Source organism: Hevea brasiliensis, chromosome 6, assembly GCF_030052815.1.
Source record: "Hevea brasiliensis isolate MT/VB/25A 57/8 chromosome 6, ASM3005281v1, whole genome shotgun sequence".
Lineage (NCBI taxonomy): Eukaryota > Viridiplantae > Streptophyta > Magnoliopsida > Malpighiales > Euphorbiaceae > Hevea > Hevea brasiliensis.
In genome coordinates, this window is record NC_079498.1 from 105,145,815 (window position 1) to 105,173,528 (window position 27,714).

General features: G+C 33.4%; 3 protein-coding genes, 1 non-coding gene and 1 pseudogene across 7 annotated transcripts; 3 read left to right on the plus strand and 2 right to left on the minus strand.

Annotated features, from left to right (window-relative positions):
* Positions 1–485: 485 nt before the first annotated feature.
* Positions 486–6,760, minus strand: LOC110645727 (hexokinase-2). Its single transcript, XM_021798970.2, has 9 exons — positions 5,860–6,760; positions 4,979–5,129; positions 4,703–4,885; positions 4,421–4,495; positions 4,065–4,220; positions 3,887–3,985; positions 3,666–3,796; positions 1,823–1,904; positions 486–1,089 (listed from the first exon to the last, which is right to left on the minus strand). Exons 1-9 carry the CDS (start codon positions 6,132–6,134, stop codon positions 757–759), a joined length of 1,485 nt encoding a protein of 494 aa, XP_021654662.2. The 5' UTR covers positions 6,135–6,760; the 3' UTR covers positions 486–756.
* A 339-nt stretch (positions 6,761–7,099) lies between these two features.
* LOC110645726 (nuclear poly(A) polymerase 4) lies at positions 7,100–12,911 on the minus strand. Of its 3 annotated transcripts, none has more exons than XM_021798969.2 (12): positions 12,370–12,911; positions 12,190–12,267; positions 11,042–11,149; positions 10,749–10,811; positions 10,503–10,664; positions 9,930–10,043; positions 9,738–9,800; positions 9,276–9,605; positions 9,031–9,195; positions 8,050–8,886; positions 7,767–7,825; positions 7,100–7,665 (listed from the first exon to the last, which is right to left on the minus strand). In XM_021798969.2, exons 1-12 carry the CDS (start codon positions 12,487–12,489, stop codon positions 7,638–7,640), a joined length of 2,127 nt encoding a protein of 708 aa, XP_021654661.1. In that variant the 5' UTR covers positions 12,490–12,911; the 3' UTR covers positions 7,100–7,637. The 3 variants fall into 3 exon arrangements, with proteins under 3 accessions (XP_021654661.1, XP_058005011.1, XP_058005010.1); XM_058149028.1 differs by having other exon boundaries at positions 7,100–7,662; positions 12,370–12,910; XM_058149027.1 differs by lacking the exon at positions 7,100–7,665 and having other exon boundaries at positions 7,767–8,886.
* Positions 12,912–16,338: 3,427 nt separating this feature from the next.
* LOC110645725 (protein IQ-domain 26-like) lies at positions 16,339–20,308 on the plus strand (annotated as a pseudogene).
* Positions 20,309–23,564: 3,256 nt separating this feature from the next.
* TRNAI-AAU (transfer RNA isoleucine (anticodon AAU)) lies at positions 23,565–23,638 on the plus strand. The gene has a single exon. It is a non-coding gene; the product is annotated as a tRNA-Ile (tRNA).
* Positions 23,639–23,766: 128 nt separating this feature from the next.
* LOC110645721 (uncharacterized) lies at positions 23,767–26,454 on the plus strand. 2 transcript variants are annotated; one of them, XM_058149030.1, is made up of 3 exons: positions 23,767–24,019; positions 24,212–26,052; positions 26,169–26,454. In XM_058149030.1, exons 1-3 carry the CDS (start codon positions 23,947–23,949, stop codon positions 26,259–26,261), a joined length of 2,007 nt encoding a protein of 668 aa, XP_058005013.1. In that variant the 5' UTR covers positions 23,767–23,946; the 3' UTR covers positions 26,262–26,454. The 2 variants fall into 2 exon arrangements, with proteins under 2 accessions (XP_058005013.1, XP_058005012.1); XM_058149029.1 differs by having other exon boundaries at positions 23,775–24,019; positions 24,206–26,052.
* Positions 26,455–27,714: the final 1,260 nt, after the last annotated feature.

Sequence of the window (27,714 nt, forward strand, 5' to 3'; positions counted from 1 at the left end):
CTTTATTTTTTTAATAAAAAAGAGTAATTTAATGAATAAAATAGTCATACAATATTTATAATTAATATTAAAAAAAATTATGATATAACTTCATAAATTAAGGTAAATTTCTTAAAATACTACAAATGATTTCTTTTCAAATGACTACTGAATTGTATTTACATCTCAACATCTTTTTTAGTTCTACAAATAACAACATCCAATTACATATCTTATACGGTTTAATGGGCATAATTTCAAGGTTGCCTAATGCATATTTGTGTGGCAAACTGGTGTCACTGTCAATGACCAAGTCTCCTATCAATGTATGAAATTTTGGGACTTGTAATGATACATCTCTCACTTCAAGAAAATGCTATACACGTTATCTCCTCATCTTAATAGTGTGATTCTGTTCATGTAACTTTGATTTTTAAACCCACTAGGCAAATTATGATTACGAGTTCAAAGCAACCCAGAATCATAAATATCATCCAAAAACAGCATTTAAAGAATTAAATTTATTATTACCACCAGCAGAAACAAATCTGTTGGAATTGCAGGCTGAAGCAGAAAAGTATTGGCCACTTCCGGGTCCTGCTTCAATATATATTGAATCCACCTCTTGAAGGTGTGACTTAAATATTCAGGGTACCATTCTTCTAAATCAATGTTGAAGAAGAAGATCAATAAAAAACATGAGCAAGAGGTTGCAATGAAGCCCCACAAAAAACAAAAGCAGAAATCTTTCCCATGGTTATCAGGATGTCTTATGTCTCAACGATACTGTGAATGCGAGGCAGCAAGTAGAGCAGCTCCAATTCCAGATCCATCATTAGAGTGCACAATCTCAATGCTTTTTGACACTTCTTCTCCAAGCAATTCATTAAGAGTATTCTCCATGCACTTGCTATATTCACTATAGTGCTCATACAATCCACCATCCAAGGCTATCATTGTCCTCTGTTTATCCCCCACTTTGACTTTATCCTTCCCCATTTTCTTTAGGATCCCCAAAATTCCTGCTGCTGCCAGTCGTGCTCCACGGGTGGCAACAATGTTGCAGAGCTCAACAACAACTTTTCTTGTTTTCAGTGACGAGTTGGATATCTGAAATTGAGTAGACAAGAAAAAAAAAAAAAAGGTTACACATAGAGAATCTACGTCAGTTTGGAAGATGATACAAATTTTAACATCCCAGAGTGATTTATCATGGGGGAAAATTTGATTATGCCATTTGATTGTGTGTGTAAATGTACAACACTATTTTTTTTTAATGTGAAGGTTTATTTGTTGAGAATCTCCTCACATGTGAGGTAGCCATTGGAGTAAGAAATTAAATCTTCCTTGCACATGACCACAAGGGACTATAAGTAAGATTTGTTGTGTACAATATGGAGATCCCATAACAGAATTTTAACTAGATTCAATACGAAGCTATACAATGGTATGAGCTTTAATAAAAGATAATGCAAAACTAGGCCTGTTTAAAAGATGAGTCGGCTAGGACCTTAGCCTGATTATTCAAGCCCATACATTTGCCCAATCCCAGTTCATATAACCCAAAAAAAAAAAAAAACAAATTAAAAACTATTAATATGTTATTATTGGGCAGACCAGTCCTTCTATGAACATAAATGCCAATCCCAGAGGTAGGCCTCAACTCAACCAGGCCAAATCAGATCCCAAGCCCAACATCTTTGCAGGTCAGGCCAAGAAGGTCCATGGGACCATGAAATAGCCAATGCAAAACACATAGGAAGTTAGATTAGAAAAAGAAAAAGCAATGCATATTTGAAATTTATTGAAACATCCAGACTAGGTTGCAGGATGAAATAAGTACCTCTAAAATATCCTTCAATTTATTTCCCACCACTTTAAGATCAGAGGATGTATCATGATGCATTGCTGACATATCCGGTGTTCTGCCATCCAAAAGTCACAACATAACTAAATTCTAAACAAAACCCTTTTCATTACAGTAATGCATTTAAGACTATGACAAATACACATGTAATGCTCAGCATTTTGACAACCACAATAAAATTCATATATATAAAAATAATTATAACTTATAAACAGTTAACAAATGATGTACAGTAAATTTATAACTAAAGGAAAGACTTCCAACAACAAGGTTTCCTCAGCTAAATTTATAATGTTTTCCATTCAAATTAGTACATCACTCTTGTTAGAATCTTACGATTCAATTTTCCATTCTAGTGATTCAAATCTATAGAGTGAATCTCAAATGTACCTGAATCTTACAATTGGATAATGAATCGGGTGAATTATTTGTTCAAATGTAAATGAAAGTATCAACGCATGCACAACGATAGTTATTGTCTACAATTCAAGAATTCATAATTTATAACTTAAAACTACATAACATAATAAGAACATATTGTTCTATTATAAAGCATCATTCTCATTAGTAAAATGACAATTCTATATTTATCAAAATATATCATTGTGATATACTTTTTTTTTTACTAATTTTTTAGAACATATGTCATTTTTAATTAATTTTGAGAATTTTTATTGAATCTTACGATTTGATTTGATTCTTGATTCATAAAATGAAGATTTTGATTCTCTATTTGACAACTGAGTACAAATTAACTAGCATCAGACAGATACAAAGTAGCATGGCAAAATAACCAGCAGTAACTTGTCATTTGTCAAAGTCTAGATAAGCCACAGATACTGTACTGAAAAAAAAAATTGTAAACACATCTATATCTCTGTGATTTCCTTAGTATCCTCGCATTTCAGTAAATATTTATATCAACTTTTGGTAGATAATGAAAGAAATGGATCCCATATAAAGCAGGAGATACACAAGAAAAAAAATATATAAAAAAATATAACCAGTGAAAACTTTCAAGAATCAAAATTGTAAGCACATTCAAAAAGCGAAGGGAGGGGGTTGGGGTGGGGAATAAAAGAAAGGCCAGTTAAAGAGAATGGATAAGACTTGCAAAAATAGTATCCTCCTAGGCACTCAAAAGAAAAAATAAACGTAGCCTCACTACAAGCAACAAGTTGCTTGTAAGTATTAGCAATCACTCTCCAGGTAAGAGGCTCTTTTACTATTAGCAATACAAAAAGAACCCCATGGTCTCTCAATTCTTAGATGCTGAGAGGCATATTATTTATAACAAAATTTCTCCATCCTTTCAAATTACTTAATATCAGTAGTAAAAAAAATGTTTCATTAGTTTGGAGTTGGAGAATATAAATCATGTGTGTGCAAAGACAAGTAAATCTTTTCCAATGCAATGTAGTTTGCATATGCATGATTAGTCCAACAACAAACATAAAACACTAAATAAATTTATTTGAAAAGATGCAATAAACTCAAATTGACATAATCATATGCAGGATTCAGTAACCAACCAACTCCAATATTAGACAATGGCTCCAAAAATCAACAATAGAAACAGAAAGTCCACTTCTAAACTTCCGATGTTCTCAGAGATCAGTAGACTAGTCCTTTTAAACTTTAGATATTCCAAGGATAGTTCACATCTTGGAAATAAAATTTCTTAACATGCATGAGTAGACTAGTCCATTCAAACATTAGATATATGGCTGCTAACCTTTTATTTTATTCAGCATGAAAATTCAATATCATTGCCTTTGTCTACATATTTTCGAATCCCAAAATAGTCCATTGAAGTTACCTCAATATAAAAGGAACTTTAAGTTTTGCAGGAACAGTTTCACTGAAAAAAGCAGCTTCTTCAGCCATCTTTAGTAGAACTCTGCGTACAATTTCTCCCAAGTACATGCCAGAAATTATCTTCTCAAAGATCTGTGAAAATCATTTAAAAAATTAACAACACAAAGTGATGATAATTAGAGAAGCAAAGCTTAGTGGGAAAAAAAATATATCGTAAGTTACCTGTTCACCAGGATTTAAACTTTCAACATCCAACTCAAGGTCATACTCAGTTAGTGGAAGATGTGACGACCTAAAGTTACCCCACTCCATATTGATAACCTACATTCCAACATTGCCAGTGGCTTCAAAAATTTAGTAACAGAATTAAACAGGAAAATAAATGCTAAAACTTGCTTACCATCTCGCCAGATTCAGGTAGGGCACCATGCCATTTTGGTATTGCATGTGCACGTTCCACATAAGCAGCATTTGTCCCAGTACCTAAAATCACGGCAGCAATAACATCCTTGTGGAAGTATTTGCCTCCAGCTAGGGTTCCAACTGTATCATTGACCTGGTAACACCAACATTCTTTAAATCTAAATTGGAAGACAAATTTATGGCAATGATAATAACAAGATTCTGAAGAACTGACATATTAAGCACAAATATCCAATAGCAGGACAAGAGTAAGATTTCTTTTTTTTTTTTTTTTTTTTTTTCGTGCACTGACATGAAGTTAGTTTCCATAAGAAATCCAGAACTTTCAGTTACCAGAGCTGACACGTGCATATGAACACCCTGCCTTTCCATAGCTTTGGTTAATTCCGCTACGACATCTTGGCCGACCTAGTTTCCAGAAATCAAGATGAGTCATGTCTTCACTCACATTATTAGTTCCATAAATAGCCTAGAAACAAGTGTATGTTTAGATTCTAAGAGTCACCATAAAATGGTATCCAATTTATCAAAACAATGATATTCACTTCATACAGAACCAAGAAGACATTTGATATGGGAAAAATATAGAACAGAGCTCAAGAAATTCAGACTAACTGCATCATCTATTGAGAAGCCTTTTGTCCACCTAACAAGAGTCCCAGAAGCAATGGATGTTTGCGTAACAGGGAATGAGAATGTGAAACCCAATTCCCTCTTTTTACCAGGAGGAAGTTGAAACTCTTCACCTTCTTGAGATACAAATTTTGCAAGTTCTGCTGCAATATAGTCGAACAGTGCCTGAAATTACAATTGTATTTGAGAGTTGAGAAACCTTATCCATAAAACCAGCTTCAGATGGTAATAGAAATCATTTGGAGAGTGAAAACTTACATCAGAAGTCCCAGTCATCAAATTAGGAGGAATAGGCACCTCTGCAAATTCTTGATTAACAATACGACCATCCTCCTGCCCAAGTTGCATCCGCAATACACGGAAGTTTGTTCCCCCAAGATCCAATGCATAAAACAATCCATTCTCATCACTGCACTAATAAAAACAAAAAGGGATAGACTCGAATAATATAATTTGACTACTTAAACAATGTCAGAAAGAATAAAACTTCATTCATACTTATGCTTGTCCAAATCATCATATAGGTGTATATTATATTGGCCAAAGCAACTGTCATATAGGATACTCTTTTGGACATCAAAGTATTTAAAAATCATTCCAAGTTGTATAAAAAAATAGTCTTAGTAGGGATCCATAAGAAAAGAAAATGAAACAGCATGATTTGATCAAAAAAAGAAACATTATGCACCTTACTAAAAAGGACAAAATATACGCACAAAAGCAATGATTTAGTAACATTTATGTGAGCCATATATAAGTCCATCCGAATACGTTGACGTAACATGCAGCCGCATATTTCAGTCAATTGAAGTGTACTTGTATCTATATTACAAGTACTCGAGTGTAATTAAACACATATTCAAGATTCAGGTCAAATTGGACCTCCTATGCTAGTATCTCGTTAAATAGCTTCTTTTCATATGAGTTCCAATAGCAATTCGAGTAAACATGGATCAAAAATAAAAATAAATAAATAAAATGAACATAATGGGAAAAAAAAAATCTCAATCTCAGCCATAGGACAAACGCATAAATATAGAAAATTAAGTGATCTCAAGAACACAATATTAGCACAAACATATACATATAAACATAAATAATTGCATACTATGCGTATGTACAAGAAGGAACTAGAATACCCGGTAGGCAAATTATCGACATAGCTGATGAGCATCTTAAGCTTGCTTCCACCTTCAGAGGCAAGACCAGCATGCATCTCCACAACCATGGCATCAGCAACCTGCTTCAGCTTTCCAATAGGGGTGGCACATTTCTCCTCCATCTCTTTGACTATTTCAATTGCTCTGGCCCATCTACCATCCTTCCCCATTTTTCGATTGACGCCGATCGCTGCCGTAACAGTCCCAGCCACAGCGGCGGCACACACCACAGCCAAGACCACCTTCTTCTCCATTGTGGAAAAAAAAAAATTGAAATGAAACCCAGAACCCCACACCCAGAGATCTTTGAAGAAAGAAGGTTGTTTGTTATAATTAGATTTGTATATGGAGATTTTGATAGCGTGAGACAGAAAGGAGAGTTTGTTATTATGAAAAAGAGTTATGCAAAGATTTGGTGGAAGTGAAATAGTGAATAGTTTGAATCTTGGTTAGCGTTTTTAAGTTGTTTTTACAACATCCTTTGGGAAGTGTGATCCAAAAATATGGTTCCTTGATCCTCTTCCTATGTGTTGTTTGGCCGTGTTAAAGAGAAAACAGAGCGTGCAGCTTACTTAATTTCCTCCCCAACATTTTTCTTATTTTAACATTCAAAAATGGATTTTTTTTTTTAAGATGAATATTTGGTAAATTATTGAGCCTTTAACAAAGAACAGATTGCTCAAGACTAATCTTGATCACAATACATGATCCATGCGCACCTAACAGATAATAAGAGAGTTGGGCTGCAGATAGAAGACATCAAGTTGACTGAAATCAGATGAGACTTCAAGAATTGCCCTGAGCGCCAGAGCCTAAGATTGAGTGCGACAAATGAACAAACCACATAAAAGCACGTCATATCAAATTTACGGCACATAGTTAGGAAAAGCAGGCGAATCATGTGCAAAGCCACTCTATTTTCTACAATAGAAGAGCCTCTTAGCATCCAAAGGGACTTTGCCTTCCTCCTGTTCCAACCTTATTTAAATATAATTTTAAGGATTAATATTTATTTCATATTTTAACCTGCTTAAATGAACATTTCTCATCATGGAGGTTGCAAATTGCAATATATTGTATACTAAATTAGTTCCAACCCAGAATCAAAATATAAAATTTTCACACTTTCCAGATGAAATTCAAAAAAACCACAAATATCTGCATTTGTGTATGCACACGCAAGCATGAGAGAGAGAGAGAGAGAGAGAGAGAGGCAGGCTTGACAAATTCTTATATTACACGGTAGGCAAAGGTGCAAAAGGTATCATAAAGACAAGGCATATTAAACCAAATGCCATAACCTCTCGTTAACATCAGTGCTATGTATATATATATCAACACCTCTCAACTAGAAGAACACTAAACCAATTTTACACACCGATCCCCCTATCCTCATCCAATCTAAATACTTTGAAGCACCTGCCACACTTGCTGCTCATGGGAACAGAATTTTTTTCCTTTCTTTTTCTTTTCTTTTTTTTTTGTTTTTGTTTTTTTGTGTCCAAGCATGGGAACAGAATGTACTTCACAAATGCAACATTGTGCATTGAACATGACAAAGCCACACACAGCAGAGCTCTTCCAATTGTGCCTCCATTTGATCTCTGTTCCGCATTATACTAACAAGCATGCCTGAAAAAACGCAAGAAAAGAAAGCCAGCAAGTAATGTAACACTTACCCCAAACTGCTGGCCTTCCGTCTAATGGACGGCAACATGGACAGAAAGAACTTTAGTTTTTATCCAACTTCTGATATCTCACGCTGTTGATGTCAAGCTTAACCTGCTATCAAAAAAAACCAAAAAAACAAAAAAAAAAGAGCAGCATAAAGAAAAACATTGTACAAGGAATACAAGCAACCCCACTTAGAATTACAAAACACATGCCTTAACACTGGTTTCTGCACAGCTTCCGCATCAACTCCATCCACAACCGCAGCATTTGGCTTCACACAGAAAAAAGCAAGGAACCATAAAATAAAATATTAGGTGACCAGTCAGAACTTACTGATTACAATAAAAACACGACATATCACTTCAAATTTTGAAAATTAATTCTTAACCAGGCCCATTTGGCCACCCAACAGGCAAAAAGGAAAAAAAAGAAAAGTTGACAAGAAACAGAAAAAAAGTAATGCAAAGTAGAAGATATGAAACTTATATCAAAAACCTCAAACTCTTCCCGCAATCCATCTTGAAATACTCCACTGCCATCTCGACACACATTTTCCAAATGACACAAAGAATCTGCATCACCAGAATCACTTTGAGAAGATACCACGTTATTACTTCCTTCGACACTCCCATCAGCACTTCCATTGTTCCCCTTGCTGCTACCTGCTACTGATTCATTTCCAATATCCTCACATGAACCAATGTCACTTGAAAGGGAGGTGATTACACTGGAATTTGATGTACATCCCCCTTCAACATCATCAGGGCAAAACATCTTTTTATCAACTTCACACATTTCATTCCCTTCAGAGAATGCCAAGCATGCAGATGTACCACCAAACTTGTGACTGATAATTTCAGGAGAAATTGAATCCCGCCTCTGAGGACTAATAGAACACCGTTTATCTGGCATATCATTTTTCACGTTCGCTTCATCAGGATCTCTTTTCCTTTTAAGGCCTCTCTCCCCAGAGCCAACGCGGGAAGCACCACCATCTTCATAGGATGGTTTATCAGACGGTTGCTGTGACGAGACCCTAGGATGTCGAGGACGTCTATAACCATCTGGAAAAACATAAGAAGGGATCTGCTTCCTACGAACATGAGAGACATAAATTTCCATTCCAGGTTTCCAAAACATATACATGTTTATGGAATGCCTAAATTCATCTACTGTCCCTCGGATATCAAACTGCTGCCCTTCCTGAATTATCTCCCCTTGTTTCCTCTGCAAGCCCATAAAAAAAGCACAATGGGCACATGGTTTGGAGTTATCCACATACTCATGAGGGTATGGATGACACTGCAACTTCCCATACGTGTCTCGCTCAATCTGTAATTAGAACATTAATGGGAATGAAATAGAAAAACATATTAATGGGCATTTCCCTTCAAAATAAATCAACAATCATATATAATATCAAGTTCAGAACATTCTTCTTTAAATAATAGGAAGTATAAATGGGGAAAATATTACCATAAGAGTCAACTGCCTCAACCGGGATTCCACCCAGCCTTTCCAAGAACGCAAGTCATCAACATCAGCTGCGACTATGTCAACCTGCAGATAGTTTTTGTAGCTTTCAAAGAACAAGTGTGGCTCAAACAGAGTACTCCATTGGGATTTATTCAGCTCTATCTCCTGAAATAAAGTGTAGAAAACAACAGATAAGCATCGGACCATATATATAACAGACTACACAACTCCTCCATCGTTGTTACCTCGCAGATCTTGTTACCATGCTGGAACTGCTCCATCATGACACGTAGTGTACTTGTTGATACATTGTAGCTCGAATTCATGCATGGATAGGCGGGGGTTATTATTGGCATATGATGAGTTCGGTCACGAGGATTTTTACGGGGATCCCAAACGGAAAATCCAAGTTCATCCTCTTCAATTGGGCACAGCATAACAGGGTTTGGCCAGCGCCACTGTGTATAGACCCTAAAAAATCTAGAAACAAGCATACTAGGAATTGCTTTAGGATAAAGTTGGCACACTCGAGCAACAAGAATGGCCCAGTTCACACCACCGAGAAACCCAGTCACCTGAAAATGGTGAAACATGAGGAAACCAATAACAAATCAAGAAAACAAACAATTCAAGGGAAAGGAAGAAAAATGAAAAACAAAATAGAGAAACCAAGAACACATCAGTGTAAAAGAGAAGGAATCACGCACGTTGGAATAAACACCACGTCTTTTAGCCCACAACTTCAAACACCGGAGTGTTGTGCGAAAATGCTACAGTTTAAAAAGAATTTAGAATTAGGAAAGACTTATAAAACCAAGCATACACCACCATCTTGGAATGTATTCAAAGGAACCCAGTAAAGCAATCAAACAACTTAGCTATCCAACAAAGCACTTCACCTCAACATTGGGAACAAGCTTAAGAATTTGATCAGCAACCCTGCAGCCATTGAGACTTCGAACAGTAGGCTCATCAACATCATATAGAACAGAAACATCCGAGATGTCCAAGTCCTGTCCACAGGTAAATTAAAAGGGGAAGAAATCCTTCTAATTGATAGACCAAATTAAAAAAAAAAAAAAGAAATTCATGAAAATAGTCCACTACCACCCAAAAGAAAAGTGACAAAGAATAATTTATTTACCACTACTCATATAACAGTTAAAACAGCATTCAAAGAAATGCATTAACAAGGGCACTCACCAATAGGTTTACAAACCTGAAGATCATTCTTGAGCAAATAATTATCAGGCCATAAGGAGGCAACAACAAAATTTTTTTAGTTTTAGATAATGAGCAGAACAATATACAAAACGTGCAACCAAGTAGTACATTCAATATTTAAAAAAAAAAAAATGGAGCATGAAAAACTTGTGATCATGAATTCATCAAAAAAGCTTAAAGAAAAAATCCCCATAAAAAAATAGCACAAGTTCAGAATTCATCGTTCACAGAAGGAAATCAAGACTTACATCCGGTACCACCAAAAGAGAAATACTAGCATAAAGAAGATCAATCGATATTCCATCAAACTTGAATTTCATCACAGGTACATGAGCATCTGGAACTGGTTGCAGCTCTGTAACTTCTTCCATTTCAGACAACATGTTGTGCAATACAAAGAAGAAGTCTTCCTGACAAAAGCAGTACAAGAATCACATAAATTATCCAAAAATGTGTAAATAAATTAGCAAATTTAGCTAGATCTTGCTATTTACCTCTCTATTGATATAAGACGGTCCAACACATAATGTGTCAATGTCAGCTCCAGGACCGTGTACCTGCCAACTCTTAAACTCTAAGCAGGATCTCATTGACAACAGAAAAGCAAATTGCAAGGGAAAAAAATTGCCAGCCAGCCAAGTGCCCAAAAAACTAGTAATTAGCATGGATAAGATTATCAATAACATTTCCTAATCCAATGAAAAGATGTAGACAAACAGTGAAAGTATCTATCCACAACATAAAAAGAGAAGTCCTACTAGACAGCAAACAAAAGTCCAAATAATACCCCAAGCCGATAAGAGCCAAAAGTGAAAATGACAGCATTGGCATCCTCCACCATTTGATCTGTGTACCCTCTCAAGCGAGTAAGCTGCTTCACCCAATCTTTTACAATCTGACATAACAAATAAATAAATTACTAAAACTTGGCAAGGTATGCAAACGTACATTGCGAACTTATAAAAAAAAATAAAAACTAAATAGCAGAAACATTTTGAAACCTGTCACTTCAATGAGAGGAAAACATAATTTGTTAAGGATGCCAAATCAATAGCAAACTGACTAAATTTCATCTTATTCCAAAGTCGAAAAGAGAAAAATGAATCAGAATAATCCTGTGCCACTAATCTTTTGCTAATGACAAAAGCATATTTGAAATTTTATGACTGTTAGGCAATTATAGTTTCTCCACACTTTACCAAGCATCAATAGTTAATATCATGTAAAAAAGGCCATTTCAGGAGATTATTTGTAAAAAAAAGGGCCTTTCTACAACAAACATGACACGTGATTCTGCACAGTTTTGACAATTTTACATCACTGAGTCATAACCATAACATGTGAAGATGTAAACTATACAAAAAGGAGACTTATTAATGTCCTTGAAAGCTTTGTCGTAAGAACTCCTTGATCACAGTCCTTCTCAAGTATTACAGGCTACTAGGCTTTTGCGATGTTGAATAACAAAGATGTTGATCTGTTATGACAATCAATTTAGACACCTCACAACACAATGGATTTCAAATTTGAACTTTTAGTTCAAATTTATAAATAGAGGTTATACTTGCAAAAGTGGAGAATTCAACCACATCTTAGATGTTGTGCTTGAAGCCTTGAATCAAATTCATCCTAACAATATTTTATCTGCGAAATTCATCCAAAAAAAATCTCAACATTCTCAATCTCATTTACATTCTGCGCATTTCAAATCCCCCCAAAAGCTACCTAAGATTCATTACTAATTTTGCTTCGATGCCAACCAAAGTGCTTAGATGAACATCCTACAACATCTAACATAATTTACACTCCAGTAATCAATGGATAATTTCAAAAACCAAAAGGATAACTTAAATAGTCAGAATATATTGTCGAAAACCACCCGATGCACAGGAAAACAAAAAAAAAATGCAATTAAAAAGAAACAGCCATATTTACCTGCCCAATCCGACCCAGAACCTCCTCCCTCTTTGCGGCTTCCTCTTTGCTCTCATAAAGGCCATCATCACTCAAGAACTTCCATAACAAGCACACGCAACAAGAAATCAGAATTTCAGAAACAAAAGCTTGCCAATTCCCAAAACATAAAGAAAGAGAAACAAAGAAAAAAGTAAAAACCTTCTCCAATTCGCGGCTTCTTTGCATATCAGCATCCGTTGGCCCCAACATAGATATCGGTTTCGTTACGCCGTACTGCTTCGGTGGCTGTGATGAATTCAATCCCTCCGAACTCACCATCTCGGCGACCAAAAAAGAAAGAAAAAAAAAACCCTAAATCACCCCAAAGAGACAAAATTTGATCAAGGAATAGTTGAAATCAAACTTCAAAACCTAGAACCCAACGAAAAATCCCAAATCCGAAACTCCAAATTGCAACAAATTACGACAAGGAAAAGAAAAAAAAAAAGTTAAGCACGAAGAAAATCGACAAAATAAAAAATTGCGAACCCTAGCAAAAAAAGGGGAAGAAAACGCGCAAAGAAAATCAAATCGTCAAACCACAACTAAGAGAGAGAGAGAGACAGAAAGAAGGGCCTGATTGGTTGGTGAGTTCAGAGAGAGGGTTTCTAGAGAGAGAAACAGCGAGGAGTTGATTTTTTGGCGGATATTAATCGGGGACAGCCGAATCGGTATCGGTGCTTTTTGGAGCTGTGCTTTGATGATTTTATTTATATAGATAGATATATATATATATATATATATATATATATATATATATATATATTAAAAAAGCGAAAAGATGAAAAATAAAAGATCGGTTCTGTTGAGTTGTATCGGTGGAATATTTTAGGTAACGTCACCAATAAGGAACAGTACCATGCTTTGGCTCGTTTATTTATTTATTTTTTCTTTTTTTCCCTCTTTTGTTGACCTATTCCGCCTGTGACACGTGGCTTATCAGGGTTTTTATTTACCTCGCGTCGCGTGTTTAACTTCTAACGTGAAACCGCGTTATCCACAGTCTGGGTTAATCTCTGTGTTTTGACTTTAAACTGTCTGTTTTTTTTTTTTTTAACATAATGTTATTATATATTTATTAATAAAAAATATTTTAATATAAATAATTTATTATTAATCATTAACAATCAGTTATAACAATCAATTATATTTATAAGTGATATTAAATAGACTTTAAGTAATATAAAAAAATTTTAGAGCATGTGTATATAATATATAAGTGTGTATATAATTATTTTTTAGTTAATAATTACTTAAAAATGTAAATATGTATAATAAATTTTATTATATTTTATGTGTGTACGTTTTTTGATATGAGTTATCTAAAAAATTAAATTTTGGAGAAAATTTAATTTTGATTAAAGAAAATTAAATTAAAAGTACTCTGATTAAAAATATTAAAAAATTAAAATAAAATAATTATGAAGAGAATTTATAATTAGAAGCCATACGATTGGGAAGCTACTACAAATCATTGATGATGTCAACCTTGTTCCAGAAAATTCCATGGTATCATCTTTGTTGCATAACTTCCTAATTAGCCTCATCATTTTAACCAACTAAGCAATCTAACATATTTCCAAATTCAACTTTCTCTGTTTTTGGAAAAATAGGAAAATATTTCTTTTATTCTAATATATTTTTTCTTTTTATTAATTCTTTATCATATTATAATTGCCCTTTATTCCAATTTTATTCGGATTCCGATTCTTTACCATAGGATCCAGCAACACGTGACTTCACCAGCAGGACTCGTGAGCACGTGGCTGCTGCCGGGGACTGCCACAATTAGTTGATACTTTGCCGTCTTCATCAGTTAAGAAGATTGAAAGTTCACTCGAGAGCCGTCTCCGTGCCTATTTTTTATATGTTTAAATATAAATATTTATATTATATAATAATAAATTAAAATTAAAAAAAAATTCTCGGGAAAAAACCTTCTCTGCCCCACACTTTAGAAGGAAAGACCCTCTCCAATTCCGAACTCTTATTATTACTGATTTGCCCACCAGCAAGAAGTTTCTGCCTTTCCTTTTATTATTATTACTCTTCTCATAGAGATTCCATTATTAGGAATAATTAAAGAAGGTAAATTAGACAAATGGTAATTAGGTGTTGGTCCCAAATAATTAATTAATTATTGGTTAGAGCAGGTAGAGAATTGGTGGGTCGTGGGCAATGGCTGGAATGAAGGACAAGTGGACATAGTTCAGCCTAATCTATCTCGAGACTCTATTATGGATGGGTCCTGTGCTACTCAGGCCCTGAGTGTTCCCGCCTAACTCAGGGCCTAATCCAGCTCCTTTCATAGCATCAAAATAGCCAAGCCTTCTTTGTGGGTTATTTTTCTCTAATTATAATAATGAAACATAATTAATATTAATAAACAAAAATTAATAATATTGTAATAGTTGACATGGTCATATATTGAATTTAGGATATCAATTAAAGTTAAATACCGCACTAGACTTTGCTAAGATTTTAAAATTTTTTAAGAATATATTTCTAGTTTTTTTTTAAATAACAAATATTTTTTATTACTGTATATTAGATTTTAATAGGATAAATTTTGATAACTGTCATTAAACTTATCTAGTTGTAACATTACAGTCTTCCAATTTAAAAATATAACATAAAACATTAACAACTTTCAAATTTTATACAGTAAAATCTCTCTAACCTCAAATTATTAGTTTTTCAGTTAGACGCTGACTTTGACAGTTTCAGTATGGAGGTTAGTTAGTATTTCTCTTCTCTCTCTTAAGCCATGTGTAAATTGAATCATTTTTCTCTCTATAAACAGAATAATTTTACACTTTGTATAAAAGGGGAGAGAAAAATATTAACTAAGTGTCATGTGGGAGCTATTAACATCAATTTCTAATTGAAAAATCAGTAATTGAAAGTTAGAGAGATTTTATTGTACAAAACTTAAAAGTTTAGGGAGTTTTATGTTATATTTTAAAGTTAAAGGATTGTATTATTATAACTATATAAGTTTAGAGACAATTATTGAAATTTATCGGATCTTAACAGGACACTAAAGATTTGTTTGGCTGGGGTAACTTTGCTAAGAAATTTTAAATCTCAACAAGTGTAAAATTGCTGGTTTGATTACATTATTTTTTTAACTTTCCAGAGCTAATATCCTATCCCAGAGTGAGTAATTTTTGAGCTTAACACGGGGAATTTGAAGTTATTGGATATAAAATTATTTATTTCAACTTTATTCTTCTCTGGTTTTTCTTCATTGAAATGTGTTTGCATTTATAAAAAATAATAAAATGATATATTTTTTTCTATATGCATTAAAAAATAATTAAATTAAATCCAAGAACTTTTATTATTTTTTTGATAAAAAAAATTTATTACATTTTATTTATTATTCTGTCAGTTAAATTTTTGAGCATCATGGAATATATTCTATTGAATTAAATATTTAATGGGAATTTAATATTTAAAGTAAGGATATTTATATAATTTTCATTGTCACGTTTTATTAATATATTTTAACTTTTCAAAAATTAATATACTAATCAAACGCATTCAATTTATACTTCCTAAAAAATAACTTCCTTGAAAATATAATATTTCCCAAAAATTAAACTTTCCAAAAAGTAAGTTATTTTGAACCAAATGAAGCCTAAACTTTAGAGTCTTGTAAAATTTTAGGAAAAATTAATAATTTTATAATTTTTTTTTATCATCCTATTGAAAGAATGTTACCCTAATGATTTTAATTAGACACTTTAAGTTGAATTTCTACGTACTGATCAATAAATACATTATTTTAAATGATATAAAAAATGAATCATAGTAGATGTGCCTTTTCTTCCATGGCATACCCATTTCCATTCATAGGAGGTGGAAAGGAATGCGAGGATGTCCAGAAGGCAAAAGGCAGCATTGATTATTGGGTTTGCAATTAGCTGTAACGGAAAATGATGTCATGTGAGTAGGAATGGAGCAAAGTCTCTCCTACTTTAGCTCTACATTTGCTATCATCTTGCAAAATATTCCATTTGGAGTTCTTCCTTTGCTCACACGGATCCTACTCACAACTGCCAATCTCTATATTTCCATTTTTGCAGCACATTTAATAGTTTTCATTTTCACAAGTTGTTGTCAGTCTAGCTTTAGAATTATTACAATTTTAATGTTTTTTTCCCTTCTTTCAATAATTAGCATGTGTTATTGCAAAAACTTCTGAATTTTATGTTGAACATTGCAGAATTGAAAACCCTTCTCGAAATTTTAATTTTGAAGTTGGATTTTCTTTAATCGTGATAATTCAAATTTTAAAAAACACTACTGAAAAACTTTCAAATACACAATCAAAATTTCAAATACCCAACTGTCAACACTGAACTGAAGAGCCCAAAATCCAGCTACCGTTGCTATGCATGCTAATCTTATAGGCAACGAACTTTACTATCCCAAGAATCAGGAAAATTAATGGCTGCTCTCTTGTTTCTCTCTCATCTTTATGGTCATCATTTTTTCTATTTATTTACCCAAAAAGATTCGAATTCTGCTATAGTCAAACTCATAATTTCAAATCCCATTTGCAAAAGGACCCTTTTTGATTTGAATCACCAAACTGAAAGATTTTCTCTGCATAAACAATGGCAGAGAGGCTGAGCCACAAATCATAGAAGAAGATCTTCTCTAACCCAACAGAGAAAGAGAAGTCTCAGCTTTTCTGTTTGGCTTATTCTCTGGGACAAAAAGAAGCTATAAAAAGCAGAGGGTTAGTGTAATGCCTACTCATCATACTTTGCAGAGAAGATAGCGAAAGAAAAAGTGGGTACCATTCAATTTGGCTTAGAAATTTGAAGTGAAGAGAGATAGAGGAAAAAATACTGAAATGGGTTTTAAAAGTGAAGAGCCTTACAGGATGATCAGTGGGTAATGGGGGTATATTCACTGTACTTTTGCCCCAAAAAGTTAGAGAGAGAGAGAGAGAGAGAAGGAGATAACATTTTCTGGTCAAAGAAAGTGAGAACATTTTTAAGAGGGAAAATGGCAGTGGAGCTATTTTCTTTATAGGTAAGTTAAAATCCGGCGCTTTTTGTTTTTTCAAATTGGAGAAGTTGGGTAAGTTTTATAATTTTTTTGATTTTTTTTTGCTTGGTTTTCACTTTTTCCTTTGATATTTTAATTTCTAGTTTAATTTTTCTTTAGTCTGAATCTCTGTGTCTTTCTGTGACATCTTTTTGTCTTGTAATACAGTTCTTCACGAGGCTGTGTCAGATTTTCCTTTCAAAAGAATGGAAAAAAAAACCTAATCTTTATCCATTTTTTTTAAGGTATTGGTGCTGCTCCCACGTTGCTCCTTTCACTTCTCTGCTTGCAACCTATAAAGATTCTGAAGATTTTGTACTGCTTTCCTCTATATAAACCCACATTTGGGTTCTTGTTTTCAGTTTTTGAAACATACATTTTGTTCTCTCTCTCTCTGCTATTCCTTCGATGCTCTTTTATTCCCTGCCTAGTTCTCTCACGTCAAAATAAGAGTAAAATACGCAATCTCTCATTAGCCACCATCTCCAGTTGTGTTCTTTGTTTCAGTGCTTCACATTCTATTTCCCTCTCTTGTTTCGCCATTTAAGAACCATATTCTTTACTCAGCTTTAACACGTTGCCTCTCTCTAGTTTTTGTTTTTTTTGTTCCTTTTCATTTTAAAATTTTTGCCATTCTGGACTTTAATGCATTGGTTTTCTTTTTCTGGACTTTAATGCATTGGTTGTCTTTGTGAGATTATTGAAGTTGTAGTGAGCGAGACAGAAATCTAGACAAGATGGGTAAAGCTGCAAGGTGGCTAAAGGGCTTCTTGGGGATGAAGAAAGATAAAGAGAAAGAAAGAGACAATGTTGGTGACACTTCAAGTTCAATTTCAAGCGAAAAGAGAGAGAAAAAAAGATGGAGTTTTGGCAATTCAGGAAGGGATAACAGTTTGATCCCTCAGATTCCTGAGAACCTTCAGGTAAAAGATGTTGCCTGGCTCAGATGCTACCTTGCTGAGACAGAAAGAGAGCAGAACAAACACGCAATAATGGTGGCAGCTGCCACGGCTGCAGCGGTCGACGCCGTAGCGGCTGTAGCACAGGCAGCGGTGGCGGCAGTGAGGCTGACCAGCAATGGCAGAGGGACATTGTTTGGTGGTGGGAGGGAGAGGTGGGCTGCAATCAAAGTTCAAACTGTTTTCAGAGGCTTTTTGGTAAGTCATAAGTGAAATATAAATTATTAAAATTGATTTTAATTTTCTTTGCATGGGTGGGTTCAGATCAAGTTCAAAAAGTTGATATTCTCATCTGGGTATTTTTACATTATTGTTGTTTCTGCTCTTCTTGATTAGATTTGTGTGTTTTTCTTTCCCAGTAACGAAATGTTTCTAGACATGTCATATTGCAGTATTTTACATTGCACTGGAAATGGTACAAAAGTTTTTCTTGATCCTTGCTTTCATCTCTGCTATAAAAGCAGGAAACACACACCAAGGGTAATGAATGAAACAGTACATTTCTTAAATCTTACTCTACATCTCTTCTCAAAAGCTAGAAACACAGATTCAAATGCTAATAAATTAGTAGACTCTATATATTTTTTTAACTTTCCAGTTGACATGGTAATGTGCCTTTGCTTTTAGTTTATTTTATGTAAGTACTTTCTATTTTCTTTACTTCCCTGTGTTCGCTAGGGGAAGTAGATTGAAAAGGTAATGAAACAGTAATTATGTGCTTTAGGGTCAAGGTAACTATACTTATGTTTTCAACTTTCTTTTGACTTGTTGGCCATGAATTTTGAAACTCTTTTTTCCTGTTTTTCCCTTGGTCCCTCTGCTTTCTGTTTTAATTATAATGCTTCAATTGAACAGTGAGTGCTAAATCCTACTTCAACTAGAGTTGTCTTTTTCTGGTTAAATTGGTTTCACTTGCTTGTGTTCTGCTTTCTGTTTATGTTTTGTGAATTGACTCGTTATTACTCCTAATGAGGTCAGTGTTGGTTAACCATCTCAGGCTCGAAAAGCTCTTCGAGCATTGAAAGGACTAGTTAAGATACAGGCGCTTGTTAGAGGCTATCTGGTCCGAAAGCGGTTTGCTGCTACTCTTCACAGTATGCATGCTCTTATGAGAGCTCAAACTTCGGTTAGATCCCAACGTGCTCGTCGTTCTGTAAAAAAGGAGAACATATTTCAACCTAAAAATCGACCACGGAAATCAATCGTAAGATCCTGTTTTGCAAACTTGTATGAAGTCCAATCTTTTCATTGAAAAAATGGGTTCACTCGTGTTTTTTTCCATTTTCAGGAAAGATTTGATGGTGCAAGAAGTGAATCCACAGCGAAGGGTTGTATGCATCTTACGAAATGAATGCATTTGATGAAAGCCTAAAAATAGTTAAAATTAACACATACAAACCAAGATCAAGATCTCGTAGAATCACTGCTGCATTATCAGAATGTGATGAAGAATTCCCTTACTAGGCAATCTCATCACCTCTTTCATGTTCGATTCCAGCTCGAATCACCATACCCAATTACAAAAATCGCCAAGATTTTGATTGGTACCTCACTGGTGAAGAATGTAGGTTCTCCACAGCCCATATCACTCCAAGGTTTTCAAACTCTATCCGGTCAAATGCCCCTGCTACACCAGCCAAGATCGTTTGTGGAGACAGTTACTTTAGGCCTTATTCAAACTTCCCTAATTATATGGCAAACACACAATCCTTCAGGGCCAAATTGAGGTCTCACAGTGCTCCAAAGCAACGGCCAGAGCCAGGGCAAAAGAAGAGGCTTTCACTCAATGAAATAATGGTAGCAAGAAATAGCATAAGCAGTGTTAGAATGCAGAGATCATGTTATCAAGTTGATGAAGGTCTAGATTTTTAACAGGTTTCTTAAACAAAGACATCCTATCCAGAAATCAATTCAAAATGTAAAAATTGAAGCAACACAAGTTCTTTTAGGCTTTTCTCTTCAACTAATGTTGACAACCATTAGGATAGATCAAAGAGTGGTTTGTGTAAATTCTTTTCAACAGTTCATGTTGACCTTTGCCTTATCAAATGAAGTGGGAGCTGCTTTTCTTGTTATGTTCAACTCTGAGCTTGGATTTGAAATCAAGAATTGTAAATTCGCATTTCCCCTACAAAGAATAAAAAAATATGGACTTGAAAAGTATTTTAATGTATCTAAGAAAATAGTCAGATATGGATTTTTTTTAAAAAAAAAAAAAGAAATTCAAATTCATACGCTTGCCTGCTATGAAACTTCCATGAAGCTGCTTCATGGCAATCAAGGCAGCCTTTATTGTTGGGACTTGGGATTTACTTTTCAAAATTTAAAATCATAGGGTATAGTTTAATCATATCTCTTGATTCTCCTATGTTTCATCTTATAGATATCATAATACCCTTGTGATAGCTCTTTCTACAAAGAGAATAGGACAACAGAAATTAAAAAACAAAAAAGAATGCGTAATGCCATGATCATGAGAAAGGAAATCCAAGAAATTTCATAGGTGACCTTAGTTTGTGCTAAAAGTCTAGAAGTTGATGGAGCAGTATGTACAATGATGACAACTATGGACCCCCCACATCTTGTTGTATGTTCATTTACTTTAATTGTTGATTTTTTTTTAAAGGGAAATCAGAAAATCAGGTTAAGTGAGTGTTAGATTTCAATACAACTAAATAAAATGATTTTGATATGTTTGATGGATGGATGGGTAGATGGTTTTATCATCATTGCCATACTTTACCAGCACATAGTTTTCCTCTTAGATGGCTAAAAGGTCATATGATTATGATAGGAGGGGCACTTTAGATAATTGGGCCATTTTTTTAATATAATTATTATTTTATGTTATATGCCCTGAATCATCCATGTGCCGATTTCTTCGTTCTGCGGGAGATAAGGCCTCCACTCTATGTTTTGCCTCCTCAGACAATAATTTATGATCCCAACATTGCCCTCTTCCTGTACTTCTAATCACAAGCGAGTCCCATGTTATTCGCGATGGATGGAATGTTGTATTTGTACTCATTTTATTGTTTTAGTGTATTATAATTTTATGGATGTGTTATGTTTTTTTCGTTATGTTATATTATAATTAATGTTTAAATTTTTTTTATTTTAAAACATAAGAAATTATTTATATATTTTAATTCCATATATATTTTCATTTATCCATTCTTTTTATAATTTTATTGTTAATAAATAATAAAAATATATTAATAACGCTTAAAATAAACTATTTTTCACTTTGACTTTTATCATTGTGAATATGTTTATTTCTTTTTTATTATTTTTAACACTTTATTCTCTTATTATTTTTTTAATTATATAATTAATTATTAAAATTGATAAAAATAAATAAATGGACAAAAATTATCATAAATCAAAATTTAATATTTTATTTATTTTTAAAATACATTAATTGAAAATTAATTATAACATAATATAAAAAAAATTACTATATGATAAAATATCACCCTAAAAATATTCCAATGTATATTTTTGGTCAATCTAATGACAAGTATCTTAATTAACTTTATCTTTAAATATCTTAACTTTATCTTTTAAAGATAAATATGTTATCTTATCCGATATTTTGAATTTTACTTTAATTTAATTCTCTCAATTGCAGAGATACAATTTTCTCCTAATTAATCTTACATATTTTATTATATTATTTTTAATTTAAGCGTACGAGAATTTTCTGTTTGAATATCCATAATAATCTCTGACTCATTTATTTTCTATTTTTTATGTGCAAATTCATAATAAATTTTTATAAATCACATCTCTCTCTATATATATATATATATATATATATTTATTTTTATCACAATCATACTCAAATATCAAATATTTTAATTAAAAATACATACAATCTCCTCATTAAAAATGTTTTCATAAAAGTAAAAATAGTAATTATTTTAAAAGAACTAATTAATTAGTACAGCATATCTCATATAACTAGATAAGATTCAAATTGTAAATTTTTCATATGCCAAATATGCCCTTCAGTGATAAGGAAAATGCTAGGAAGCATCTCCCCAATGTTTGAAAAGAAATAATAACTAACAAAAGATTAAGCAAAGTGATTACACAATTGTGTCTCTTCTGATTCAAACACTGAAATTTCAATTTCTTTATGCAGTCTTTTTGTTTTTAGGAATCTCTTCTTTATGGAGCTGTTATGTGTTTGATTCAAACGCCTTTGCTTTCGTCATACTAATCGTAGTTACAATCCTAGATTAGTTTATCCAAATCTAGGGTTAGTCTGCTAATGATTCGTAATTTGAAACATCTAATTTTGAAAAAGGGAGTGTGCAAATGAGATTAGGACTAACTTTAAAGCATTATTTTAGTCAAATTTTGTATTTACATAACAGGTAATTTCAAAAAAATATTCTGTCATCTAGCATATTATTACTTAAAAGATAATTTTTATTAAATTAATATTTTATAATTTAGCATTGTTATATTGCAATTAAATCCATTAATAAAATAATTTTTTCCTTTAAAAAAATAATTTCGGTCTGATTGCGTGGTTGGATTGAAAAGTTGGAACCTTTTATGTTACCATCTATCTACATGAAAGAATATGGAAGTTTATCTGCCCACTGCTTATAATTCCTTTAAATTTCTCATCATCTCTGATATTTATCTACTTTTTATTAATTTATCTCATATCTTTAATTAATTAAATAATAAAATTAATTTTATAAAAAATTAATTTAATTAATTTTAGGCCTAAATATAAAAAATTTATTTTTTTAATAAAATTGAATCATTAAAATGAAAAATATTAAATTATATGATTTTTTTTAAAAAAATTAGATTTAAACATAATATGAATTTTTGGTTGATAAAGATTGCAGTCTCCTTTTTTTTTTTTAAATTAATCTTTCCTTCTTTATCAATTAACATTTAATTTTGTCATAAAATATTTTAAAAATAATTCTAATTAATATACTCTTAAAACATTTCAAAGAAAATTTAATAATAATAATAAACATGAATTTCCATCCATTAATGTCGTTATTTCGATGCCATGATTAAATGCAATTGGATGGAAAATTTAAAACTAAGAACAAGTTGAAAAGTCCCTCTTTGACCATCTTGGACTTTGGCTTTGGGCTTTGAGATTTCGGGAAGGATGGACATTATTGAAATTCTTGGAGCAACAACATTAGGGGTGGTCTAAATTATGGTTTATTTGTTTAATTACTCTGGATTTCCTCATGTGCTAAGCGCTAATTAGTGCTTGAGAATTATTATAGTCACTTGCCACCAACCTTTTAAAGTTATAATTTATATGTGGAATAAAAAGAACATATTGGCCTATTAGCTCAGTTGGTTAGAGCGTCGTGCTAATAACGCGAAGGTCGCAGGTTCGAGACCTGCATGGGCCATTTATTTTTCTACACTATACCAAAGATGGGTTCGAGACCTATTGTTTTAAACTATATTAAATGGGCCAGGCCTCATGAACGATAAGCTCTAAAAATTACCCGTTACAAACTGACACCCTCCAACGGTCAAAAGAAAACGGGAATTCAAAATTTTAAATAAATAGTATAGTTTTCAACGCGATTCGCCTCCCAACGGTCATTTGATCAATTCACTTTCTCTGATCATTCTATCCAAACTACTCTCTCCCTCCAAAAGATCAACTAGAAGATAGAAAAAAAAAAAAAAAATCCTTGTTTCATTCAGAGCTATGAGAATGGATGTTGTTGATAAGAACGGTCCGTCATCATCGACTGCAATTAAGCACCCTTCAATCTCCAAAGGTAAGTCTCTTTTCCTTCTGTTTTTCTGTTTGGTTTTGGAGCAAGGAATATTGAAAAATTAAAGAAGAAAATAGTAAGAATCTGGCTAAAGTATTTTCTTTCTTTTATTTTATTTGATATGTCAAGCAACCAAATGAGAAATGGAAATAGTATTTTGTACCAAGAAAGTTGCTTTGTAATGTATAGGTGCAGATGAGAATGAGGAAAGCTATGAAGAAATGGGAGTAAATGTGCAAAACTCAAAGAAACCAACAACAAAGCACTATATGTCACCAACAATTTCTGCAGCTTCAAAAGCCAATCCTCCAAGAAAGAAAATCTTAGCCGAAAGGAATGAGTCTCTGGATAACTCTCTCCAAAAAACGCCCGCAAGTCTTGATTCAAAAGCCACTTCTAGTACTGAATTTGATGATAATGAGCAAAATGTTCTTGTTGATGATTTGTCATCAGGGCCTTATGACCCCTTAACTAATTATCTCTCTCCAAGGCCTAAATTTCTCCGCTATAAGCCTAACAGGCGCCAGGAATTATTTCTTAGAAGAGAAAATCAGGCGAAAGAAGGCAATGATGATGGGTTAACCATTGTTGGAAATGGTTCGTTGAAGACAGAGAAGGGCATTAATAGTGAAGCTAACTTGGCTAGTTCTTGTGGTTCTTTGGCTACTGGTTTTAATGACGCTAATGTGAAGCAAGAAAGTGAATTGATGGATGAAAGTGAAGATGAATTTGAGGAGGTATGTGAGGAAGGAGGTTGGGGTTTTAGAGGAATACTAAAAATTTTGGTCTTGTTGACTGTTTTGGTGTTTTCTACTTTATATATTTCCTCTATGAACTCTCCCACACCTCCACCTGTTGTACAAGCAGTTATGGGTCTTAAGGATGGGTATCATATGATACAAGGTCATATACATGAATTTGTGATGAGTCTTGAGAGTGGAAAGTACTTATTGGTTGACAGAGAAGGAACACAAATGAGTTTTATTGATATAGATGGAATTGAGGAAGAAGAGATGATTGAAGATGTAAAGATCGGAGAAACTGAACACAGTGATGGGTTGAATGAAGTGATGGAGATAAGAAATGGAGAAGTCAAAGTTCTAGAGATGGTTGAAGATGAAGAGGAAGGAGTAGTAGATGAGTTTAGAGAAGGGGAAGAAAGTGCAGATGCCAGCGATCTTGGAGAGAAGGGAATAGTAGACGAGGTTTTCAAGGTACAAGCAGGAGAAAGTGCAGATGCTAGTGATCTTGAAATGGCAAGAATAGGAGAGGTTTCTAATGAGGTGGCTGCAAATTCTGAGTTGCAGGGACCGGAAGCTGTTGAAGTGATTCAAATGCCCCTAACAAATGAATCAAGTGTTCCTAATACTCTTGAGAAGGAAAATGAGATGGTGCATGAGCCAATTAAAGAAGAAATCTTTGATAGGGAAATGGGTGGAATTGGGAATATCACTGATGATTATGATGTCCATGAAGTTCTTACTCCAAATGAGGGGCTTATCAAACACTTGGAAACTGAATCAATTCTGAAAGCTGTCATTGGGTTTTCTGTCTTTTCTTCGATTGTAGCATTTCTGGTATTGGTTCTTCACTTTAGAAAGAACAGAAATGCAAGCAAGGACTCTCATCCAGTTGTTGAGCCTTGTTTGGACTCTGTGATAGCAGAGAAATGCTGCTCACTGCTTGCTAATGAAGAAGACATGGATAAGCACATTGAACATCCTGTTTCATTTGCCAACTCCATGTCTCTGATTAATTCACTGGAAGAAGATTCCAAACAAACATATGAAAGCCGAGCGCCAACAATTGAGTTGCTTGGTGAGCTTGTGGTGGGAGAGATGAGCAGCTCTCTCAGGAGCTGTGGCGTGAAAAGCAGAATGATAGAGAGTGAAGTGAGCAGTTATTCCGTGTCCATGGAGAAAGGTATAGGCAGCAAGGCTAATTCACTTCCTGTTCGTGTGCAGCCAGCTTTATCACAGATCTCAAAAATTAATTTGCCTTCATACACTGATGAGAAGAAAATTGTGAAGAAAGAGGTAAGTGACAAGAACTTTCCTTGTCTATCATTCACCTGTTTCATAACACGTGCATTTTATGCTTGGATAATAGAAGTTCATTAATATTTTTACGTTTCTTGCTTGTGTTGAAGCAGGAGGGAGGAGATGGAGAAGTCAATAAAGTACTGGTAACAACTCCTCTGAGACGATCAAGCAGGATTCGCAATCGTCCAATTGCATCTCCCTGATTATTTCTACTGAGCCTGCTTCATATGAAACAGCTTTTCTCTGTTGTTTCATTTTGCAGCCCACTTCCTCTCACAAGAATATTGTCTATTTTCTTTGTAATGCTTTCCCCACCAATAATTAGGGTTTCCTATCATTATCTTGTAATGAATGAAGGTGGATTCCATTTGCTAATAGATTTATTACTGATGATAATCAAGTGTAGACCCTTATTTTGTGATTTATTATGAGTATGTGATGATGAAAAAATTATATAATTGTAAGATGTAATTGGAGGCATGAAACAGAATTATTAATTTCGTAGCATGATTTTAAAAAAAAATATATGTTTTTTTGGGAAATTAATTTAATTTAAATAAAATTTTGTTTTGTTTAAATTTAATATGGGTAGTTCTTAAATGGACCTAATTGAGTTTAAGGTATAAGAAAGTCTAGTTATGAATTTTAAATAGGACATATTTAATTTATTTTTTAAAAATTAAAATAAGCAAATATTTTTTTCTCTATCCCTCTTTTATACAAACTCTCTCTCCCCTTTTAGCCCCACTCTCTTCCTCACTCTATTGGTGCCATCCCTTTTATCTCTCTTACTATTGGTTGGAACACCTCACCCATATCCCACTCACTCTCTTCATATTGGTCGGTTGTTTAAGTTATCTGAACCTTATCACACTAGGACTTCAAACCCTGCCACACCTCTTACTCACTTCCTATTGGTGCCTTCCCCTTCCCCTCTCTTATTTTTATTATTTTTCGTTATTTTCCGAATCTGTAAAAAATTTGTAAAAATTATATTCATATTCTACATGAAATTCTATTAATTTTAGGCTCAAGAATCACTAAAAAAGCTTTAATATTTTTGTAAGTTATGGCTGTTTGAAGTTAGGGTTCCTGTAAAATCCGATTTGTAGGATACCCGACTTGTGGAGCCCATATCTCCCTTGTTTCTTAATATTTTTGTGTAAATCTAGTGTCTAAAATTAAGTTTGGAATCTTGTGAATCTTCCAATTAGTTTCGCATTCATATCTGTTATGGTTGGTGAGTTATGAATTTTACAAAAAAGTAGTGCGATTTTGTTACTGGAAAAAGTTACAATTTGTGTAGACCATTTGGCTATCTTCTGTAATTTTTTCATAATTTTTAGGCTTGTCTAACTATTTTTTAAAAATCAAATTTCTTACTACTATCAATCTGCCAGAATTTAAAAATTATATGTTTATGCATGTTCTTGTATTTTCTTGGTTTCCAATTGATATTTGATCTATTTTTCTGTGCTTTTTTAATTCAAGAAGTATTATGAAGTGTTTGGAATATGTTAGAAGATGTGGACCCTTAGGTAGTTGTAACTAATTAGGAATCTTAACCCTTTAGGAGACTAGAGTTAGAATCCAATGTAAATTGTTATTAATATTTTCTTATTTTCTTTATTTCTTTTATTTTCTTTATTTTTTATT